Source organism: Anoplopoma fimbria, chromosome 8 (genome assembly GCF_027596085.1).
Source record: "Anoplopoma fimbria isolate UVic2021 breed Golden Eagle Sablefish chromosome 8, Afim_UVic_2022, whole genome shotgun sequence".
NCBI lineage: Eukaryota > Metazoa > Chordata > Actinopteri > Perciformes > Anoplopomatidae > Anoplopoma > Anoplopoma fimbria.
In genome coordinates this window covers 18,757,168-18,779,163 of record NC_072456.1, presented here as the reverse complement: position 1 = coordinate 18,779,163, position 21,996 = coordinate 18,757,168, and the positions used below count along the sequence as shown (strand labels likewise).

General features: G+C 40.6%; 1 protein-coding gene across 4 annotated transcripts; it reads right to left on the bottom strand.

The window, feature by feature from the left end:
• Window positions 1–92: 92 nt before the first annotated feature.
• On the bottom strand, window positions 93–14,138 carry ncln (nicalin). 4 transcript variants are annotated; one of them, XM_054602197.1, is made up of 15 exons: window positions 13,819–14,138; window positions 12,812–13,002; window positions 11,821–11,965; window positions 11,529–11,623; window positions 10,369–10,449; window positions 10,043–10,146; window positions 9,367–9,455; window positions 8,710–8,849; window positions 8,035–8,261; window positions 7,421–7,508; window positions 7,283–7,321; window positions 6,860–7,023; window positions 6,316–6,369; window positions 5,970–6,048; window positions 93–5,438 (listed from the first exon to the last, which is right to left on the bottom strand). In XM_054602197.1, the coding sequence occupies exons 1-15, from the start codon at window positions 13,991–13,993 to the stop codon at window positions 5,376–5,378; spliced, it is 1,734 nt and encodes a 577-aa protein (XP_054458172.1). In that variant the 5' UTR covers window positions 13,994–14,138; the 3' UTR covers window positions 93–5,375. The 4 variants fall into 4 exon arrangements, with proteins under 4 accessions (XP_054458172.1, XP_054458174.1, XP_054458175.1 ...); XM_054602199.1 differs by having other exon boundaries at window positions 6,860–7,020; XM_054602200.1 differs by having other exon boundaries at window positions 8,083–8,261.
• Window positions 14,139–21,996: the final 7,858 nt, after the last annotated feature.

Genomic DNA, 21,996 nt, shown 5'->3' with positions numbered 1-21,996 from the left:
TGGATCTTTTAAATCCTTCACAACATTTCACCTCTTAGTTTTGATTTATTTTTACACGTTATCTCTTGTACTGATGATCAACAGGCATTGGAAATATTTAATTGTATGGAAAAAAGCTTTTATTTCTTTTTTTTTTTTTCTTTCCTACATGTTGCAAAGCATCTGTTGCTGCACTGACATGAAGGCATACAAGCTGGTTGCTGGTTTAATGACAGCAAATAGCTAGAATTGATTGACTGGGTTTCAGTATCATCCTCATCATTTAATTTGTTGAAACAATATGGATATGATTAACATTTATAACCAGTTCGTGGGTGGTGGAGGCTATAAGGTTCATTGGAAATTGTAACAATAGCCCAGAAGTTGTGTAAAGATAAAGATCAGTATGATGGAAAAAAAAAAACAATTATGTATGCACACGTGGTATTCAGGAATGCATGACATCGAATGATTTTGGAAATATGCTATGAAATTGTCTTACAAACAATTAAGAAAAAAATCCTCTGGCTATGTTATCATAATGTCTTTATTAATGTCTAAAAATCTTCCTAAAAGTGATTTTTCCTTGAAGCAGCAGTAACCACTGAACACACACAACGTTGGCTGACAAACACACACAAACCAGTGTGTGATAAACTGTCCTGTGGCATTTAAATGTGTGTATTTTAAGATATATTTCAGACACGCATTAAGAGATCAGATTAAAGTCTATTTCGTCCCAAAGATCCACCCTATGGGAACATTTATAATGTCATCTGTAATTCCAAAACATTAAATTAAACCACAGCGAAGTTACCCCGGATCCCACGGTGTGTGTGTTAGTGGAAAACAGCTGTTGCACCTGTAAAAAAAATAAGGGATATTTCTATTCTTCCTACCTTCTCGATCAAATTCAAGCTCTTGTTTCGATGAACAGCATGCTTGTGCTGCTGGAGCGGGCCGCAGATGTCGCGCTGTTTTAATTTCTCTGTTTGTCTTCCACACTCCCCACATCAGCACATGAGGGGAGTCACGAATAACTTTTAATTTTATATTAAACTATTACTTTTATTGTTGTAGTTCAGGTTATTGTTGATGTATTTTTTTTTTTTCTTGATTTGCTGCTGTTTTTTTCTCTGAGAGCACTGTTGGTATTCCATTTATTTTCTGGTTCTTTTTTCTGCTGTGTACAAGTCGGTGATATAGTCCGCTCAGATCAGATATTTTCCAGGTAGAGTTGTTTTGTTCGTCTACATTACAAGCACCGGGGTTTAGTCTCAGATCTCTTCCTGATTATCTGTATGCAGGCTCACACTCATTTTACTGTAGTCAGTATACAGCTGTACTGTAAAGGAACATGGTTTATCAAACACATGTTGCTGTGTGTTATATATCAGATGTTCAGAGTCCCGTGGCTGACTGGTTTTTACTAGCATGGTGTTCTGGCAGGAAGTGACCTCCAAGGTCTCGACTGCTCAACTGTGAGACTAGATGAGTCATAGTTTGCTGATATTTTTTGTGATTAGGTGACAGATGACAAGAGAGAAGTTTGCAGTTAACCCACAAAGACCTGTGATCTGGATTAGATGTGACTCATCCCTCAAGTCTGGTATGGTACTCTGTGCAAACCCCCCACCCCCCCAAACAGCCTACAGAGTAACTACACCTGTGAGGGGTCGGCGATATGACGACATGCACCATCAGACGATATTCATTTGCTGTACTGTTAAAAACGTGGTGTCAACTCGGTAAATTCAATAGCGGTTATATGGAAATATTGGATTTTATAATTTTGCATCTAAAGTACTTTGTCTTTTTTTAGGTTTTTACTTTGATGGATTACCCAAAATACAGCTGCAACAACTACCAGGTGTGGATTAGATATAGGTAAATTCATGTTATATGTCAGTATGGTGTGAAATAAATTGTAAACATGTCGCCCACCCCTAACTGCAACCCGTGACCAAACTATCTGAAACTCTGAAATTGAAGGGGGAAAAAAAAACATTTTAAAATTGTCAATTGATTTTTCTCTCTGTGTATATTTGGCTGATTCTTATTTAAACGTCCGAAATGTTGAAAACACGTCGCACGTGAAGCTCAGTTCAGTCGGACAACTCAAGTTTGTTAATGCACAGACTTGATATTTGATGTCTAGTCTCTGATGACCTCCTCACTCTCCTTTTGAATCAACTCACTGTCAGCTCAGAGGAGATCAGGGAGTGACGATGAAACGATGAAGCAGTGTTTTTCCCGTCCGTCCTGCAGCTTTACTGATCAGTTTGCAAAAGGCAGCAGTGCCTTTGTGTTGCAGTGAGGAGAAAAGCACGATATGTTTGCTTTCTAGGCTCTGGGCTGATCTCATCACTCCCAAACCATTTCCGTCAAAAAAGATAAATTTAGGGAGTGATGATAAAAGAAGCCGTGTTTATAAACAGAGCAAGAATTTGCAGCAGATAACATTCGGATCCAAGTCTCTGACCTCGTCACTCCCTGATCTTAATGAATGGAAACGGGGGGAATAAAATGAGAAGTGTTTGCAAAGCGAGCAGTAGAGGCTGAGTGTTGGATGTTTTTGTTCTGAATATGACGTGAAAGTTGTCCACCTGAACTGGCCTCACAGGCTTCGCCTCTATTATGACACAAAGTATTTTCATGAGTGCTTTGATTGTGCCAAAGTGTCCATCCAAATTATGAGGCGAGTGTTTGTGGGAGCTGGTGAAGAGCAGAGTGGAGCGCTAGTAGGGAATGACGGGCAGAAAAAGCCCTGCAGGTATTTCTTCTAAATTGCACTGTAATTTATTAGTATTATTATTATTATTATTGTTCATTAGTAGATCATAATTAGAAAAAAAGGGAAATGAGAATTTGGGAATTTCTATGAATTTTTCTGGGGAGAAATAAATGTAACTAAAACTATGTTCATTTAAAGTGGATTTTAATGACACGTTTTCTGGACTATTGACTGTAATCAATACAAATTGACCCTTTGTTGTTTTAAAACTGAATTAGAGCACTTTCTAAATCTGACCACTTAATAAAGACATATTTGCTCTTTTGTAATGCAATTTTAATACTATTCAGCCAATGTTATCGTTTCATTTTTTCCCATAAAATAAAACATGTCAGTAAACAAGAGTTCCTTGTGATTTCTTTTCATTTTTATTTATTTTGTAAATCACAACTGATGTCATTTTCATTGCGAAGATCAAGTGTTGTGGATGAGGCGAAACAGAGTTCGGACCAGTGGAGGGTTCGGTTCAGTGCACAAATGAAAACTAACTGCTTCAATAAATTATAAATTCATATGTACCACACAGTATCTCCCTCATGTTGGTAATAATAAAAATAAGGGGGGGGGGGGGGGGGGGGGTAACAGGTAATGCAGTAAAACATGGAAAATAACAAAGGCAAAACCACAGCATTCACCCACAACAAGGCAAGACCAGGGCAGAGAAAAGGTCAAGGAAACATTGCAGCATTCATTTTACACACAAACATCTCATGAAATTAATAATCTAGGTGTGTTGAAGATATTGTTCCCAAATGTAATCCAACACCCTTTGTGTCATTGCCCCTTTTAAGACATCCAGTTTACAAATACTGCAGTGCTGACTTGACCAAAAATATTGACACGGCTTTAACAATGTCTGATTAAGTCAAATCAAATTATTGCTGCAGTCAGCAAAAGGTCAAATTCAGCAAAACATGTTTTCCACTGATAAAAAGGTGTAAAGGGGGAGTTTTATCTCGCCACGATGTGTTGGTGTCGTACTCTTACACTCTTAACACACGTGCTCTGATTAGACACCCATGTTCGTAGCATGTGACCTTTCTTCAACATGAGTTTTTAACAACAGTTTCAACATCACCAGCATGATCTTTGTTATTTTTAATCAATTCAGGATTAAAAAAAAAAAAAAAAGACTAAGTCACACAGCAACAGAAAGCAAACCTCGACTACAAGAAAAAAAGTGGCACAAAAAGTAAAAAGGAAAATTTCAAGGTGGGATCTGCTTTAAATTTCTATAAGTTAGAGATTTAACAGGGAGACAGGAGGAGATTAGTACATGCAGTAATTATTTGGCAAAGATTTATTTCCCATTCAAATGAATGTTTCTTTTAATAAATTCACTACCAAGGCAACTGAATCAGGTTAATCTAAACACTACTTCACATTGTTTTTGAGAAATCGTCTTATCCGTAAACGCTATTTGTGGAGTCATTTTCACTGCCTGTTTAGAAGGAAAAGTTCAGATTTTTTTTTCAAGTCTGTCTCAATGTAATACTCATATGCTTAAATATGAAATATTCAGTCAATTGACAGGAAATCAGTCGCCAAATATTTTGATAATCGCTTCTTTAAGTTATTTATCAAGCACAAATGTCGACATTTTAATGTAATTTGTTGCATTTCTAGGTTTTATATTGTCATTTTTTTCAGTAAGCCTGACAGGAAATACAATTTGAAGACATCTTGAAATTGAATTTTTTAGTCAAAGAAATCGATCGATTCATAGGAATGCTGAGCAGGAGCCCTTAAAGATGGATACAAAATCCACAGTCCTTTCTGTGCAAAAATGCATCTGAAGTTAAAATGAGGTCAAGTCGGTATCATCTAATGTTAACTGTCTTTTTAGTATGAAACTCACTGTGTTTCACTGATGGTGGATTTTGTACCTTAAACATTTTAAATGTCAACTGCACATTAGAAGGTGTTTTTGCACGGAACGAGGAATGTGGATTTAGGAGTGCGTCATTACGGTGAGAAAGAACAATTACAAATACGTCTTTAAACTTCTTTATGGAAATGTGAGTATTGTATTCAAGCAGATTGAAAAATGCGAACTTTTCCTTTAACAACCAGGTTGGGTGAACACATCTCCTGACAAAAGAAATTCTGGGCTAAACTCTGCGTGGCCAGTTTCTCCCTGTAGCTGCCTGAGACAACACATGACGTCAGTTTGGCAGAGCGGTCACTCGTACAGTAAACCAGAGGAGGAATGAGGACACTTAATCTCATCTGGATCTCAAGAGGTGTGGACAAATGCTTTACATCCCTCACAAGAGTGAAATAATGAAATATGTCCGACGCGAGGGATGACCATAAATGAATGACGAGACATCTGTGTTCATGAAGACAGGGAGAGTGAAAAATGATTCCTGATTATTCCGGCCAGTGAGACCAAATGGATTAAGTTGGCAGCAGGACAGGATCTGACATCATAGTCTGTGGATCAGGATGAAAGACATGGAAGAGATTCTGCTGGTTTGAAAACCATCATGAGACCAGCAGCCCGGACCAGCTGCTGCGTTCTTACTGGTTAAAGTTCCTTGATTTGTGGAAAAAGGGTTGGATTTTGGGGGAGGGAGAAAAAAAAATGGTGTCATGCACTTTAATGGGTCTTCGTCTTGGGTTGGGTGATTCTACGTACAACACTGTAGAGGATTCCGAAGTTCTGGAGAAAAGGAGCAGAAGACAAGAGATCAGTTCATGTTTCTAGACAAGAAGACCCACAAAACATCTGCACACTCACAGACCTTTAGCAGACATGGGAAACTAACAACGTCGCTTCATCCATCAGTAAAAGTAATGTTTTTTTCTGGGGAGCATCATCATTTATTTGAAGTTGTCTTTCTGGCTGGCTGTCAGTTAAATATTTACTCTCCTTTTAGGTCTTTTTTGATTTCCACCAACTCCTGAGGGAAATCTATGACTCTTTAGCTACTAAATGCTCCGCTGTGTTCACCAGCTAGTCGCTAACTTTGTCCTTCTATTGTTTGTTTCGGAGTGTTTCTTGTACAGTGGTTGTTTAGAGCGTATTTGCTGAAACGTTCTGCCTGCTGTGGACGAAAGCGACGTTATGAGAGCAGTGAGAGCAAATATACAGACCAAAAAGCTAAACGATGAGCTGATATATTGTTAGACTAAAATATCTGTTATAGTCTAAAAGAAGGCTACAGTCTACTGCATGAACACAGTGACTTACCTGGATAGCAAGATACATCATCCCTAAGTAGGCTGCAATGCAGACGGCCAGCAGCAGGTCAAAAATAGCAGGTTTCACTCTGAGAGAGAGAGAGAGAGAGAGAGAGAGTAAAATACAGAGAGGTTATTAAAAGAAAAACAGACAAAAATCATCTCCGACATAATGTGATGGCTTATTTTAATGTTTCCCCAAATCTAGTTAACTGAGGACTGATTTAATGCAGAGGAAATAGCTTTACAGCGTCACAGACAGCTGGGAGCTGGACAGCTTTTACAAAAGCTCCAGTAAATGAGCATGAACTGCACCAAAGAGCCTGAGAGAAGGAGAGCAGCTCATTACAGCGTACCTGTAGGCATTCATAGTCTGCTTCAGCTGGTCGTAGAATACAAACTCTGGATCTCTGAGGACAAAACGGAGAGAAGGGTCAATAGATGGAAGACACAGGAAAGACTTAAAACTGTGAAAGTATGTGACGATATATTCTGAGCATTCAAGCTCTGATGCCAATGATTTCATTCATGATGACAGAAAGCAGGCTGACACCTTTGTCTCATTTTTTTTTTTTTTTTTTTTTTTTTTTAGTATAAGCAGTCCAGTTTCCTGCATAAACTCAAGAGAGTTGCACTGAATACAAACAGTCACAAGCACATTGAAGTTTAATAGAGATCTGTTTGATCTATCATAAAATATTAGAATATTTTGATCTTTTAAAGACAGTGTTACACCAGATGTGAAGATAGGCTTATAAGAAGCAAAACAGGCACTGCATTCAAATAGGTGGGATGTGAATATCTCAGCTATTTAACAACTATTTCATCTGTTTGCTTATACTTAAAGTATAAACTGAATATTGATCATTCCCATCAGCCTCCATCCCCCTTTTCTCCTACCTTTTGTCAGCTTTGACGTAGTGTCTCTTGACGTCCTTGAGGTAGTGTCCGAGGTGATACTCCAGAGTGGACACCACGCTGCTGTCTTTGTCCACCAGCTGAGCGGCTCGGGGCTGCGCTGTGAGCCAGTCGACCACCGCTGAGAGCTGCTCGTCCTGCACCTGCTGACGCAACAGGAGACACAAACTGCATTACAACAGAGGCGTAGAGTGTGAGCTACACACAACAACAAAAAACACACCAGTGTCTGTGATGGACAATTCGGGATATAGTAAATCTGTATATGGGAAATTATTATTATGAAAAGCAACGTTTTATAATAGCTATGTGGAGGTCTTGCTTTCAGGTTTAACAACTAAAATAATAATGAGAGGAAATTGTTGCTACTGCCGTTTCTTTGCCCTCGCAGTTTTTCTGACTCACCATCTGTTCACTGAAGATCTGCAGGTCCCCAGGAGCGCCCTGTGAAGCAGAGTAAACACACAACACAAATGTCAAGTCACAGGCAGAAAGCAGACACAGAATCCAGAGCCATATCATTTTCTCCATCTGTGGGTTTACCTTCTCAGTGAGGTTGTAAATGACCCTGGCCAGCGCCTCTGCTACCAGCTTTGTGTTTCTGCTGAGTTTCTGCACATCTACATGAGGCCTGTAAGGCACATGCACAAGTGTGAAGACAGTTTAGACATGTGTGAAGACTAGATAATAAAAGGAGAAAAAACAGGAACCCTCTACAGAAAGAGAGAGAAGTGAAACCAATTACAGAGCATCCATTTCCACAAGGGAGGGCTGAAATGCAGAAAGCGTGAGAAAAGAGGACAGAGCAAATATCTATAATATATGATAGGAAAAGGGTCAAGTGTGAAAATACACACAAATTATTTTTTTTAACAGCCAGAGAGATGGGGAGATGGATGGCTACAGGAGCAGTTTAAGGAGTGGAGAAGAGAGGACATCTAACAAAAGTGCATAAATACATTTATGAATGATGTAATATTTGCACTGGTTGGGCCCTCACTACACTCTTTCCATGGAAGGTGTGCCGAGTGACTTTACAGTGGAGATGGAAAGGGATGGGTCCACAACAACACCTATGACAGGAACAAAAATGACTGGCAGCTTGGATGGAAACTCTTTGCTTTGGGTGATTCAGAGACTTGCAGTAATGAACCCACCCAGCAGGGGGCTCTCCCGCTCCGTGGCGAGAGGAGGGGGACACTGACCGCACGTCCATGATGCTGAAGCGTTGAGCCGCGCGATGGGAGGGCAGATGGGACAACGTGAAGGCCGGCAGGCGGCGGATCCCGAAGCGCTCGTGCTCCCAGGCCAGCATGTCGTCGGCCAGGTTGATTTTCTTGTGGACCATCGAGAACTTGACCTCTGGGTACTGACTAGCGGCCACCTGGGAGGAAATGGGGGAAATGATATCGTATATTCCAACATATAATCTGGGTTTAATTAGAAAAGTGGAGCAAAACTGCTTGTATCAGGAAAAACGTGTAAATAAAATAGATGCAGGCTCCAGGGCATCGTAAAAAACTGATTTGACACGAGCATTTTTTTAATTAACAGTTGGTCTTCATTAAGAAAACACTTTTAGATTAGAGAACGCAAGTTATCTTGTGAAGCAGTGTTAAAGGGGGGATACTGCTGTGCATTTGTATGATGTACATCTCTATATAGGTGGTGAGATTATTAATATAGACCTATACATCTGCTACTAAACAAGAGTATTCTAAGATGTTTTTGTCCAAGGTTGTAGCGAGAGATTCATTAACTAAAGTTACTCAATGACAGAGAAAAAAATAAAATAATGATCCTGTGGTGGATCAAGCCCTCGGGGTTCTTACCAGCTCCAGCTCTTTAAGTAGAGAATACTGAGGACTCCCCTCTTTAGGAGGTTTGGACACATGGAGGTGCAGAGTGTCTCCGTTCCCCAGAGTGTCCAGACACAACACAAAGGCTACGTTGTCCTGCAGCAAACTGGAGTCTGTCGAGAAAGGGAATATAATATAATATAATATAATATAATATAATATAATATAATATAATATAATATAATATATAATATTGAAACAAAGAGGACGTGAAAAAAAAAAAAGGGCACATGATATGTTAAAAACACAAAGAAATAACCAAATATTGTATGTAGAGAAAAAAAAAAAATAGGACTGGTTCTATCCAACTATGATAGGCTGTTGTTTCTTTGTTCCGATCGTCTTAGAAAAAAACGTCTTAAATGTAACAGTTTGGTCTACTTTCTAGTGGGACATGTTCTAGGTTTATCAGATATAGTGTATCTATCTAAACATCTACTTATCTTTTCAAACTGGTTTTGGGAATAAATTGGTTTGAATTGTACAAATTCTTTAAATACAAATAATTGTCTTTATTCAGATTTTGAGTATTGTATTAAAATTGAATCATAGCCCGACATTTTTGCATCGAACCAAATCCAGCTGCATGAACACTTTGTATGAAAAGCATTGTATGAACGTAACGCATACCTGTATGGTCCAGATTGTCCTCCAGCCAACGTTTCGTGCCCTGGTAGTTGAATTTTCCCCCACCAGATACAAAGAACAGCAGGTTGTACCTGAACACAACACATGATTCACACAAGTCAAATATACATTGGAAATGTCCTGAGGGAACCTGACGGAGGATGTGTGATGATTCAATGTATAGACACAGAGAACTAAAGTTCACTTTAGGGAATACGGCATACATTAAAATGATCATTAAATCAAGAGTAGTGCTGACTTTGAACTTGCACAGAGCATGTTACAGTAAAGTCCATTAAGAAGTCCTCTCTGTTCTTAGACATAAGAATGAGCCTGTAGCATATTATTGACCGCTTTAAGTATATAGTTCTCAAGAAGCATCTGGAGCAGGACACTATCCATAACAAATGTGATAGACATGACAAATAGACTTTATGTTACGTCCAGATGAACCACTGACATCAGCAATCAATACCACTTTGAACATTTCATCCTATAGACAACGTATAAAGTGAGTGTGGAGCATAGAGAACACTGACGTGTCTCTCCTGACACGACTGCGTAAAATAATCGGAAATGTTGTTTTTAATGCAAGTGTACGTAAACTGTTATTTGAGGCTAATGTGACAGGAAATGATCCAAAAACAATCTTCATGTGATGGCCGTCGTCATTACTCACCCGGCGTGCGTTCTCTTGTAGGTGTACAGTTTGGAGAAGAGACGAGCCAGCTCTAGTAACATGGACACCCCACTGCCGTTTGAGTCAGCGCCGTACGACAGCCACTGAAACAGCCACTGAAACAACAAACAAACACAGAGAGAGAGAGAGAGAGAGAGAGAGAGAGAGAGAGAGAGAGAGAGAGAGAGAGAGAGAGAGAGAGAGAGAGAGAGAGATTACTCTCCTGGCCTGCTCTCTTTTCACTGACAGTTGTGTTGCATTACTGATACTATACGTTAAGAAAGAGTCGGGGCGTATTTGTAGGAGAAAAGAAGCTGCGACCGTACTGGAGCAACACCAAAGGAGTCGTAGTGGGCGACCACCACTATAGTGGGCAGGTCTTCTCCTCCAACTCCAGCCAGACGACCCTGGTGAATAAAAACAGAGGCATTAGATGACTGAAACAAAACAGAAGCAGATTATCTAAAGCATGAGCTTCAGCTGAACCAATGGCACCCTGCTTATTAAACTTTCAGGCTAGTAGCGTGACAGTGCAGAGTTGCAAAGAGTTGACCTTAGGGTCTCTTAATCCCCAGCAGTGTGACTAAACCACCTTTTCTTCTCCTGGTTTTAAAACAAAACTTGGATTAGAAAGTTCTAAACTAACAATATACCACCTGTTTGGTCTACAACATTGATACTCAACTTTAGACAATGATCAAAGCCTTCAAAATCCCTTCAGGACCTCTTATGAAAACAAAAAAGGGACAGAAATGCTGTAGCAATCGATTCTTTGAAGTTGAAGAATGACATTCACATTGCGCATTAATAATCTCCTTGTTTAGAGTGAATGGACTATTGTGACCTTGAGAGCAAAACTAAGAAAAAGCTTGAACCAGAATAGTTAATAAAATACAGAAGTGTTATTTAACACTAAAGCCTTAACAAATCAAGAATAAAGAGTTGTGTTTTTCAGATATCTTGCAAATTATTATGGTCTCACAAAACAAGAAGCATTTAAAAAGCTTCAGGCCTGTTGACTGTGGGAGGAAACTGGATCAAGCATCCAGAGGGAAAACTACGCCAACTGAAACTCTCACATAAAGCACCAACACAGAGGTAAATCTAGGGCATTCTTCTGTGAGTCAACAGTCCAACAACCACGACACCGCTCTGCCTGATGTTACCGTGACATGCAACCCTCTGACCGGTGCTCCTTAAGTTTATTTATTTGTACAGAAAACTAGGGATACTTTAGTTTTCCATTTTAAATCGACTCTTCAGAAATAATCTGCATCATTTATTAATAATATAAAAAGACTGAATTTACAATGCTGAAATCTGTTTTTGCAAAACTGGCACCTTGGAAAGCTTTTTTAATCTTACTAGTATAGTTTTACTAGTTACGTGATTCAGGTGACAAACAATATGACTTTATAAAAGGTTTGTGTGTCTAAATCAGACCATTATAGCACATTTGTCTTCAGATTATGGTTAAATGTCTCACCTCTAGACTGGTGATGGCCCAGTCACTAACAGCTTTACTCTGAGCTCCACTGGTTACCATCTGGAAGCCGTTGGCGGTGGCTGTATGCAGCAGCACTACAGAAATCAACAGAAAACACAGCATTAGAGTTGACCGACTTGCAAAGTGATCATTCCACATTACCAACTCTCCTGTCTGTTTATCATAGGATGACTTTTTCATCATAAATGTACATAACATTCAGTGTATTATTCATACAGTTAGACATATTGAGTCCAACAGCAGGTCCAGTCTAGAGTGAGCGACTCTCTACCTTCTGCTGCTGATAATGAGCCCTGCGAGGAGGAGGAGGTCAGGGTTTGGGTGTAGATGGACAGCAGCTCCTCGTCCTCCATGGCAAAGTAGACGGGGACGATGGTCTCTGTGGCCAACATCTCCGGCTCCAGCTCCATGAACTGCTACACACGACAAACAGAGGGGACCAGCGTGTTAAACAAGCTACGACACACAGCTCATTTGTAAGCGTGAGATGCTGATGGATTGAAATATAAAGGGGATATCTGATTAATTTCTTAAATCCCTGCAAGTTCAATTTCACACATTTGGGGAGAGCTACAGTGGGAAGCAGGAGAGCAACAGCATTACAAATTAACCTTTTGTCTCTACAATCACTCACCAAAAATGGAATTTAGTTACGCAACCAAATGAGTAACTCATGAAATGCCTACGACTTGTGTTTTCCATAAACACTATTCTAATGATCCCACTCTTAAAATTGGTCAGTGTGCTTTAGTGAAATAACATCCAATCTCTGAGAAACCTTCTAAACCCTTTTCTTTGTTTTTGAGACACACTAATCTTGGTGAAGTTAAGTGGAAAGCTTAAAATATACTAATCAGGATAGTGATGTTATTTAAATGGTGCATTGGGACACTGCTTGCCTCTCCATTTTTCCCCTGTTTGAACGCCCTTGAGCACTCCTAACCCAAATAAATTCAACTCGAAACAGATAAGCTTGTGGTTGGCTGCGCTGCTCGGTTATCTCAAATAAAGTTAAGCCAAAATAAATGATGCGACTCGTGACTTGTACCATGCATAAAGTCTGACAACAAAATGTGCACAGCTTGAATTGTGTTCTTGTTGTGCTCTGTATTGTAGCTCACATTCACTTGAACGTTGCACCACCTCCCTCCTTTGCATTTAACTTGAACTCAAAATCAAAGTGGAAACAGGATGAAGAGAGAGAGAGAAACGATATATGCAGCACAAGACTTTTCATTTCTGGCATGAAAGTGTGTTCTCACCTGCACTATGTCCTGCGGCATAGCAGACATGTTCTTGGGCAGGATGATGACCACAGCTCCTGCTGACTGGCGCAGGGCTTTCTGGTACTCTTCATAGGAGAACTCAGCCAGCCGCATGATAACACAGCGACGACTTAGTACCTCCGCTTCCACAGTACGAGCCTCCGTATTCAGGATGGCATTCCTGGTACCTGAGGGTAGGAAACACACTGACCATCAATTATGAACCAATACCTCTTGACTATACAGTACCAGTCAAAAGTTTGGACACACCTTCTCATTCAACTACTTTGAAGAATGTAAAATATAAAACATATTCTGGTTTGTTGAGCATTTGTTTGTTTACCACATAATTCCATATGTGTTCCTTCATAGTTTGGATGTCTTCAATATTAATCTACAATGTAGAAAAACATAAAAATAAAGAAAAACCATTGAATGAGAAGGTGTGTCCAAACTTTTGACTGCTACTGTATGTCCAAAGGAAAGGGCAAGGTGTTTTAACCTGCTATAAGAGCACAAAAGCTGTTAAATACAGACAAACTGATGCTGAGGCTATGAATGAATCACAACCTACTTGACACACACACTTTAACAAAGGGGGTTGGGTTGATCTCATTGATCATAATGTAAGAAGAGCCACAACAACTAATGCTTTCACTAATGTGAGCTGTTTTCTCCCCATTTGAAGTCTTCTTCTCTAATCTGAAGATGTGTTGACAAAGCTAAAATGTAATGTTAAGGAGTAACATTAATGATCCTGATTGTCTACAAGGAAATGAGCTAGCTTGTTGTTCCCCTACTAGCACAGCTAAGCTACATTAGCACCCCTAGCTAGCTAGCTAGCTAGCTGCTGCTAACCTGCACTGACATGTGAGTTCAGGTTAGCTTGAGGTTAGCTTGAGGTTAGCTGCAGACAACAACGAGCCACCTCGCCGCCCTCGTTCCTGGTCAAGTGGACGTGGTTGTGCTCACATGTCCTCCCGGCAGAGACCCGGCTGACCTACCGTAGGGCTGTCCCTGCAGGTCGTACTGCTGCATGCGGTACACCGTAAACTCGTGTGCCGCCTCGGCCGGGAGCGGGGACACCAGGATCAACACCGCGGGGATGAACACGATGAAGGTGAGAGGAAACGAGGACTTGAACATGTTGTCGAACACTTCGCTAGCCTCCTCGAACATCGTGGCGATCGTATCGGGCGAACAGCTGTGTGTGGGGGGTAAAAAAAAATACTACGTTCAGCTGTCACCGCTTTCAGCTACTGACAGAAAGGGACCCGAGTTAGCTTAAGCTAGCAAGCTAACAACCGCTATCCGCAACTGACAGATCATTCTGGTCAGGCACTGACTGGACGACCAGCTTCTCCACTTCAATAAATGCTACGTCGTTGCCTGTTTCTGGAGATGGAGCAGAATAAATGTTGCGTGTTTAAAAGTGCGTGTTTAGGTGTATTATTTATCCAATAATCAAATATTTAAAACTGATTGCGTTGAAGCAACGGTCCTTCAGGGATCGTTTAGGGCAGCTATAAATTAAGGGGCGTGTCATTTAAGGACACTAGATGGCGCTGTACACCATAGAAACTACTATAGAGGCGCTGTACACCATATAAACTACTATAGAGGCACTGTACACCATAGAAACTAACTATAGAGGCGCTGTACACCATATAAACTACTATAGAGGCGCTGTACACCATATAAACTACTATAGAGGCGCTGTACACCATATAAACTACTATAGAGGCGCTGTACACCATAGAAACTACTATAGAGGCACTGTACACCATAGAAACTACTATAGAGGCGCTGTACACCATAGAAACTACTATAGAGGCGCTGTACACCATATAAACTACTATAGAGGCACTGTACACCATATAAACTACTATAGAGGCACTGTACACCATAGAAACTACTATAGAGGCACTGTACACCATATAAACTACTATAGAGGCACTGTACACCATAGAAACTACTATAGAGGCACTGTACACCATAGAAACTACTATAGAGGCACTGTACACCATAGAAACTACTATAGAGGCACTGTACACCATAGAAACTACTATAGAGGCACTGTACACCATAGAAACTACTATAGAGGCACTGTACACCATAGAAACTACTATAGAGGCGCTGTACACCAAATAAACTACTATAGACACCAAAGAAACTACTATAGAGGCACTGTACACCATAGAAACTACTATAGAGGCACTGTACACCATAGAAACTACTATAGAGGCTACACCAAAGAAACTACTATAGATGCGCTGTACACCAAATAAACTACTATAGAGGCACTGTACACCATAGAAACTAACTATAGAGGCGCTGTACACCATAGAAACTAACTATAGAGGCGCTGTACACCATAGAAACTAACCATAGAGGCGCTGTACACCAAAGAAACTACTATAGAGGCGCTGTACACCATAGAAACTAACCATAGAGGCGCTGTACACCAAAGAAACTACTATAGAGGCGCTGTACACCATATAAACTAACTATAGAGGCGCTGTACACCATATAAACTAACCACGATAGAGGTGCTGTACACCATATAAACTAACCATAGAGGCGCTGTACACCATGGAAACTAACCACGATAGAGGTGCTGTACACTATAGAAACTAACCACGATAGAGGTGCTGTACACCATAGAAACTAACGACGATAGAGGTGCTGTACACCATAGAAACTAACGACGATAGAGGCGCTGTACACCATAGAAACTACTATAGAGGTGTTGTACACCATAGAAACTAACCATGATAGAGGCACTGTACACCAAAGAAACTAACCATAGAGGCGCTGTACACCATAGAAACTACTATAGAGGTGTTGTACACCATAGAAACTAACGACTGTAGAGGTGCTGTACACCAAAGAAACGGCGCTTTCATAATATTGGCTGGATAACGACATAGCATATTCTGAGATTTACAGTAAAGGTTCAGACCTGTTTGACCTTTCCTGGTAGAGTGGGTGACCTTTGCACCTTTGTACTGCATCCTTACTGCAGCGGCCTGGGATTCCTTTAATGTATGTCGTCCCCCTTGCAAAAAGAAAACCTTATAGCTACATGCATCATTGTAATTTACCATGGAAACCTAATTGCATCAGAGTTGCATACTTAAACTAAGTCCAGCACAGAATGACTGTAACTAGGATTTTACCAATACTGTGGTCTTCTTCTTATAATGTTAATGTGGCAAAAAATGGGTGCATTTAAGAGAGAAAAGTCCCTTGAAACATTACTGATGGTTAAGTCTATTATTCCTTGTTATTTTTATTTTCATTTTATTAACCATATATTGCATTTGTAATCAAAGTCTCGCAACCTCACCAAAGAAAAACTGTTCTATTGTCCTGTTTAATGCCCTGCTGTTGTCCACCACATAGTCTTACATTGAGTGTAATACAAGTCGCTAAGTTATAATATAATACAAGTTTATAATATATGGATCCCATACCATGGACGCTCCTGATTTCCAGCATAATTGTAAGTAACACATAATTACAAGTTGTTAAGACCTGACATGACCCCTATGCTTCCAATGGGAGTTGCAGCCAAGTGCAGAGGTAAAGTCAATAAGAACAAGACAACTACCGGTCAGTCTTTCTTTTAACTTCTGATTAACTGTGTCCCTTGAACTAGCCAGTGCTTTGACTTGGTGCTGGTGTGAAAGACACAAAATGCATACAAATTGTCTTGGCGTTCGTTGACTAGGCCTATGCATAAAAAAAGAGAGATAAAATAAAAATACTTTCTTTCTCTTTCTGTATTGTCAAATATTTTAAAAGACTCTGTTTGCACTTGGCATATAGATTTATTAAATCAAATTAAAGCATTTCACTGTGGCTTTAAGGGAAACTTCACAGGGTTATAAAAAGAAACAGATCATTTGTCCTGGTCATGGGATATCCAAAAGTAATTTGTTTCAACCAGATCTTTCATCCAAAGTTTTATATCATAAAAAAACAGTAATAAAAATGAAAAGCCTGCAACCAGATGGGTGGAGTTCAAAATCATATTCTCGCTCTCTCCTCTCCCTGTCTCCCCCTCCTGAGGCTGCTCTGCTAAGTGGCAGATTAATGCTGATATGATGTCCTGCCATCCCACTTAATGGACCTTGGCGTCATTATTTCCTCCTTGTATGAGTAATCCATGCCCGGGCTGGAGAGAGAGGCCAAGCAGCCAACAAAGCACAAAACCAATTTGTTGTGGACGTTGAAGCTCCTTGTAATGATTTCACATTACTGAGAAATTATCATTTGGAGATCCGCTCACATGACCAGCAGTCTGGCAGAAGGAAAACACACAGATGAATACAACAGAAGAAGAGAGCAATTGTTTCATGAGAAAAATGCTCACGTATATATGGTGGTTGTGCGTCACATGAAGGTCATAACTTCAAAATTCATAACATCCTTATTATAACAGGATCATCTGATAGGGGCTCAGAAAAAATGCAAAGAAAGTCATTTTTTTTCACTTTATGTCGCTTCATCAAAAAAATGTTCATACATGTGTGCATACTACAGTGTAGACTCAAAGGCACACACACACACACACACACACACACACACACACACACACACACACACACACACACACACACACACACACACACACACACACACACACACACAATGCATGAGCTGTTCCGTGTCCTCATTTCTTTCCAGTGCTCCTGGGAATGTCCTGAATCAGACCAGCCTTTGCTGCCGACCCCCGGCCACAGAAAAACACTTTCTCTGTCCACACAAAAGGTGCAGTCAGTGTGTGTGTATATATGTGTGTGTGTGTGTGTGTGTGTGTGGGTGTAAGTACTGTGGATTAATGAGAGATTAGCCACCTAGCAGTAAGTAAGCAATTTCTGTGTAGCATGCCTATGTAAGTAGCTCACCCCTCGGTTTATTGCCCCTTCCCATTCTCAGAGGATGCTGTCATTTTCTCACCGCGCTGAAAGGCTGCTCAAACACTGGCCACACTGAAGTGTTTAAACCGCTCAACGACAAAGTCACAATCACAGAATACCAAAGATACACTGTAAGAGGGAGTGATTTCTTGGCTCCACACAGGGACCACTATCGGCACACAATGGTGGTCTTTCCAACCAAGACCTATGGAGCAGGTCCTCTGAGTCATTCACTCCTGAAAACACACCACCTGCTGTTTAATCCCCTTGTTAATGAGCAGAAGCTTGAAAACGACAAGGTCCACGCTTCACACTACTTTACACTTTTTGAGCAAGTAATTAAGTATCATTGGGTCCTTGACCCATTACACAGTGTCTTGTGATTTTAAAAGAAAATCCTGTCACAAATTGCACCACTTTGTTTGTTTGTTTTGATCTGGCCTGTCTGTGTCACTAACTCTCCCATCATTTCAGGTCCTTCCACTCAGACCACACATCACTCATTCCCCTCACCTGGTCCTCCACAACCATCTCACCTGCATCCAATTCTCTCATTAGTCCCTCAGTATTTATATCAGTTCACTGGCACTTGGTCCCTGCCAGATTGTCTTGTGTGTTACTACCAAGCTCTCCAATGTATATCTGGTTTCTGAATCTGATCCGCCTGTTTTGACCCTGCTGTCCCGTTTGCGCTGTTTATTTTCTGCCTGCCCCTTTTGGTTTTGTTTGCCTGCCTGAACATTAAGTAAACGGTGTCTCTGTTTCTTGGTCGTGCTTTTGGGTTCCAGTTTGGTAAAAAATCTGACATCGCCTGGAACGCCATGCTCCGAATGAAAAATTAACACCCCATTCACACCCAGTCAATACTACCAAATCCCTTTAAAGAAGGAACAATCAGTTGCTAGAAATGGGGAATACTTATTGCCATAGTATTCAGATCCTTGAATGAACAAAATATCTAGTATTACTTTGTTACAGGTAAAACTCATACATTCAAAATTGTCTTGTGTTAAGTGTGTATTTGCAAAATAGTATCCAGTGTATACCAAGAAAAAGTACTCATTCTGCAGATTGTTGTATTTTATATAGTATGTCATTGGATTTTTATTTCTGGTGTGTTACTGATTTGTCACTTTTATAAACTAATTGTATTGTTCCGTATTTCAAATCTTAATCTATAAAGTAAATACATCTGCCAAATAAAACACAGTGTATAAGTACAATATTTCCTACTTAAAATAAAAAGTAACATGCCCCAATACCTCAAAACTGAAGTACAGTGCTTGACTAAATCTTCTTAGTCACTAAAAAAATATTATTTTCACACTGAAACTGTAAGATTCAGTCTGAGGGTTTCAGCTGCAGTTGTTCTTTCAACATGACCTGGTGCTGATGGATCTGATATGACGTCTGACTCTAAATACATAATATGACCATCCTTAAATTTATTTTCCTCTCCTGCTGATTTGCAGTTGATATGTGGCCACAGTCCTATTGGAGGCAATATCGCCCCGGCTTCTTTACGCACCAGGGAATTGATTTACCAATCATTTTCATTAAGGCCATTGGAAATAAGGCAAAGAAAAAGGGAGACCATAGCGTATGACAGCTGAGCTGCAGCCACTGAGACCGTGAGCCTATTTGGTTGCGCAGGGCAACAGTCAGATAATGGATGACGAGGCCTCCTGGAGCCAGCCGTTCCATTAGGTTTCGTTAATGCGGTCGGAGGAGGTTGGCGTGGCTCATCCGCCTTCATATCCACTTTCAGAGACGCTCACTCATGCTCGCCAGCGGATTCGTCCTATCTTTCTCCTCTTTGGCTTTCTCTATTGTCTTACTGTTTACTTCCTTTGCTTCTTACTGTATATCCTTGTGTTTTCGTACTTATTTTCTATTTTCTCTTTCTCACGCTCATGTTTTTGCTCATGTCTTTATTCATGTTCTCCATGTTTCTTGGGAGGCTTTGAGTAAATTCATTCCATGTGGCTGCTTTAGATTAGTTGGTGGTTTTCTGACGGTATCGTCCCAGTCGTTGCACAAGATAAAAAGAGTACATATTGTCTCTGAATTACTGCATCGAGGGATTTGCGGTGGATTCACACTGTTGCAATACAAAATTGTTAAAGGCCTATTTTCGAATCTGTGTGCTTTTTTTGTACAAGAGTGTCGCTGTAGCATGTGTGGCAAACTAGGAACTCCAGGCTTGTGAAAGAGGAACATGTGTCACGGACTGACCGTCTGTACTGTGTGGACTGTACATTTAGTGTGCAGAACAGGGAGAAATTCATGAATGAAGACATGGGTGGATGGGTGTGTGTGTGTGTGTGTGTGTGTGTGTGTGTGTGTGTGTGTGTGTGTGTGTGTGTGTGTGTGTGTGTGTGTGTGTGTGTGTGTGTGTGTGTGGCAATTACTTTCTACATATTGCTGGGAATGTAAGCAGCAAGATGGGAGAGGATCTTGTCTAATGCTTTCCTGTCTTTCTGTTATTTCGTTCCCATTACAGCTATTTTACCAACTCTTGCAAATTGGTTGCCCTACAACCCCAAAGGCATGTTTAGGTAGCATGTATTTGTAATGTAATGTATTATTCTCAGCAAAATGTGCTGACTTTTGTTGTTGTTTGCATAGCAGGTAAACAAAAAAAACTTGTAGAGGGGGTACAACACATGCTTTTAAACTTAAACTTTATATTCAGTTAATTAAGTGCTTGTTTTTGTTTTTTATTGGCCATTTAGTGGCATCTGAACAAGTTGTAAACCCAAAATTGACATATCATCACCTTATAAAGTTGTTAAGGCCTATATAGGACATTCCTATTTACACATCCAGCAGACAAAGAGCAACATTTTCATTATTTGGAGCTGTTTTAATTTATTTTTTTGACCACTTGACAAATGCAAGTCCAATATTCACTCTCTTTTAGCTCTGTTTTTGGTCTCTACCAAAGAAGATTCAGATAGTCTGGACAGGTAGTGCACAGGGTTCATACAGCTTTTTCACCTAAAACAGCTGCCTGTTGCTACTGGAAACAATGGGGATAAGAGCAGTGAGAACAAAACCAGTAAAGTTGTATTGACTGGGGCAGCTTTAAGTCTATATTAGCCAGTTTTTATATAAAACATGCAAAGACACCAAATAATGACATTATTTTGTGGCTGATACCATATTAAGGCGACCGGTGCTGTTTGTTTACAATGAATATTTCTCTCCTGTGTGTACCTCTTTATGTTGGTGGATATTCATCCTGAAAGTTTCCTCCATCCCTCCGCCAGTGATGTGCACACTTTTAGTCAACACTGACCTTCCCCATCATCGTTCCTTCACTGCCTCACGTCTTTGATCCCGACCACAGCGACCCTGATTTCTCCCAGACCGAGTAGCCTTGCGTTACTCGCCTGTACCTCCCTGTCATGTTTTCATCCGCCCGGCTGGTGCATCACAATGGATGCCTGTGCCTGCAGAGCTCCCTCTGACCTTCTCCCTCACCCAGTCACTCGCTCTCTCTGTGTCTCTCTCTCTTTTTCTCTCCCCCAGCTGAGCGGGAAACTGTTTCTCTGTCAGCCTAATAAACACAAAAACAAATTGCAGCAGGTTAGAAGTATGCAGCGTGGGACGGAGCTGTTAATGTAATGAACTTGGCTTCATGGAAATACGAGGCAATTAAACTCCCACGGTGCCTCCCTCTAGCCCAGACAGGCTGAAGGGTGGGGGGAGTGAAAGAGAGAAAGCAGGGAGCTAAAGAGAAAGAGACATGGGGGTTTGACAGAGAGAATAGAGCCATTTAGTCGGCCCACAGGAGTAGGAAGTGCGCTGTCTGTGATTGAGCTTAAACACCAATCAGTCATGAGGCTGCCTTGTCCAGAGGTCACATCGGGCCTAGGGGAGCAGTGTCCGACCATCGCTCACCCTCCTGCTGTTTGTTTTGGTTGTTTGCCGGCCTGATTGCTGACTGATTGCCAGCCAGGTTTAAGTTGTTCAGGTGACGATAAAGAAACAGGAATCCAGATGGGGATCAGCGCTGAATGTTTTTTTTACGTATCTAGAGCTCAATGTCTGATCAAGTATCACAGTAGGCCGTTGATTCTCGGAGTAAACAGACTAATTGTCACGAGAACAGTCGAGGAACAATCTTGCCTTTAGCTCCTTTAACTTCTGCAATTAGATTTTGGAAATGTGTGTAATAAGCGTGGAATGCAAGGATTCACCTTATTAGCAATTTACAGTTTGAACTGCTGACAATACACAGTATTTTCCATC

Coding starts and splice junctions, on each gene's coding strand:
- ncln (XM_054602197.1), bottom strand. CDS start 13,993: ATGTTCGAGGAGGCTAGCGAAGTGTTCGACAACATGTTCAAGTCCTCG. Junction 8,262..8,709: donor TACTTAAAGAGCTGGAGCTG/GTAAGAACCCCG, acceptor ATTTCCTCCCAG/GTGGCCGCTAGTCAGTACCC. Junction 7,509..8,034: donor GCGGGAGAGCCCCCTGCTGG/GTGGGTTCATTA, acceptor TGTGCCTTACAG/GCCTCATGTAGATGTGCAGA.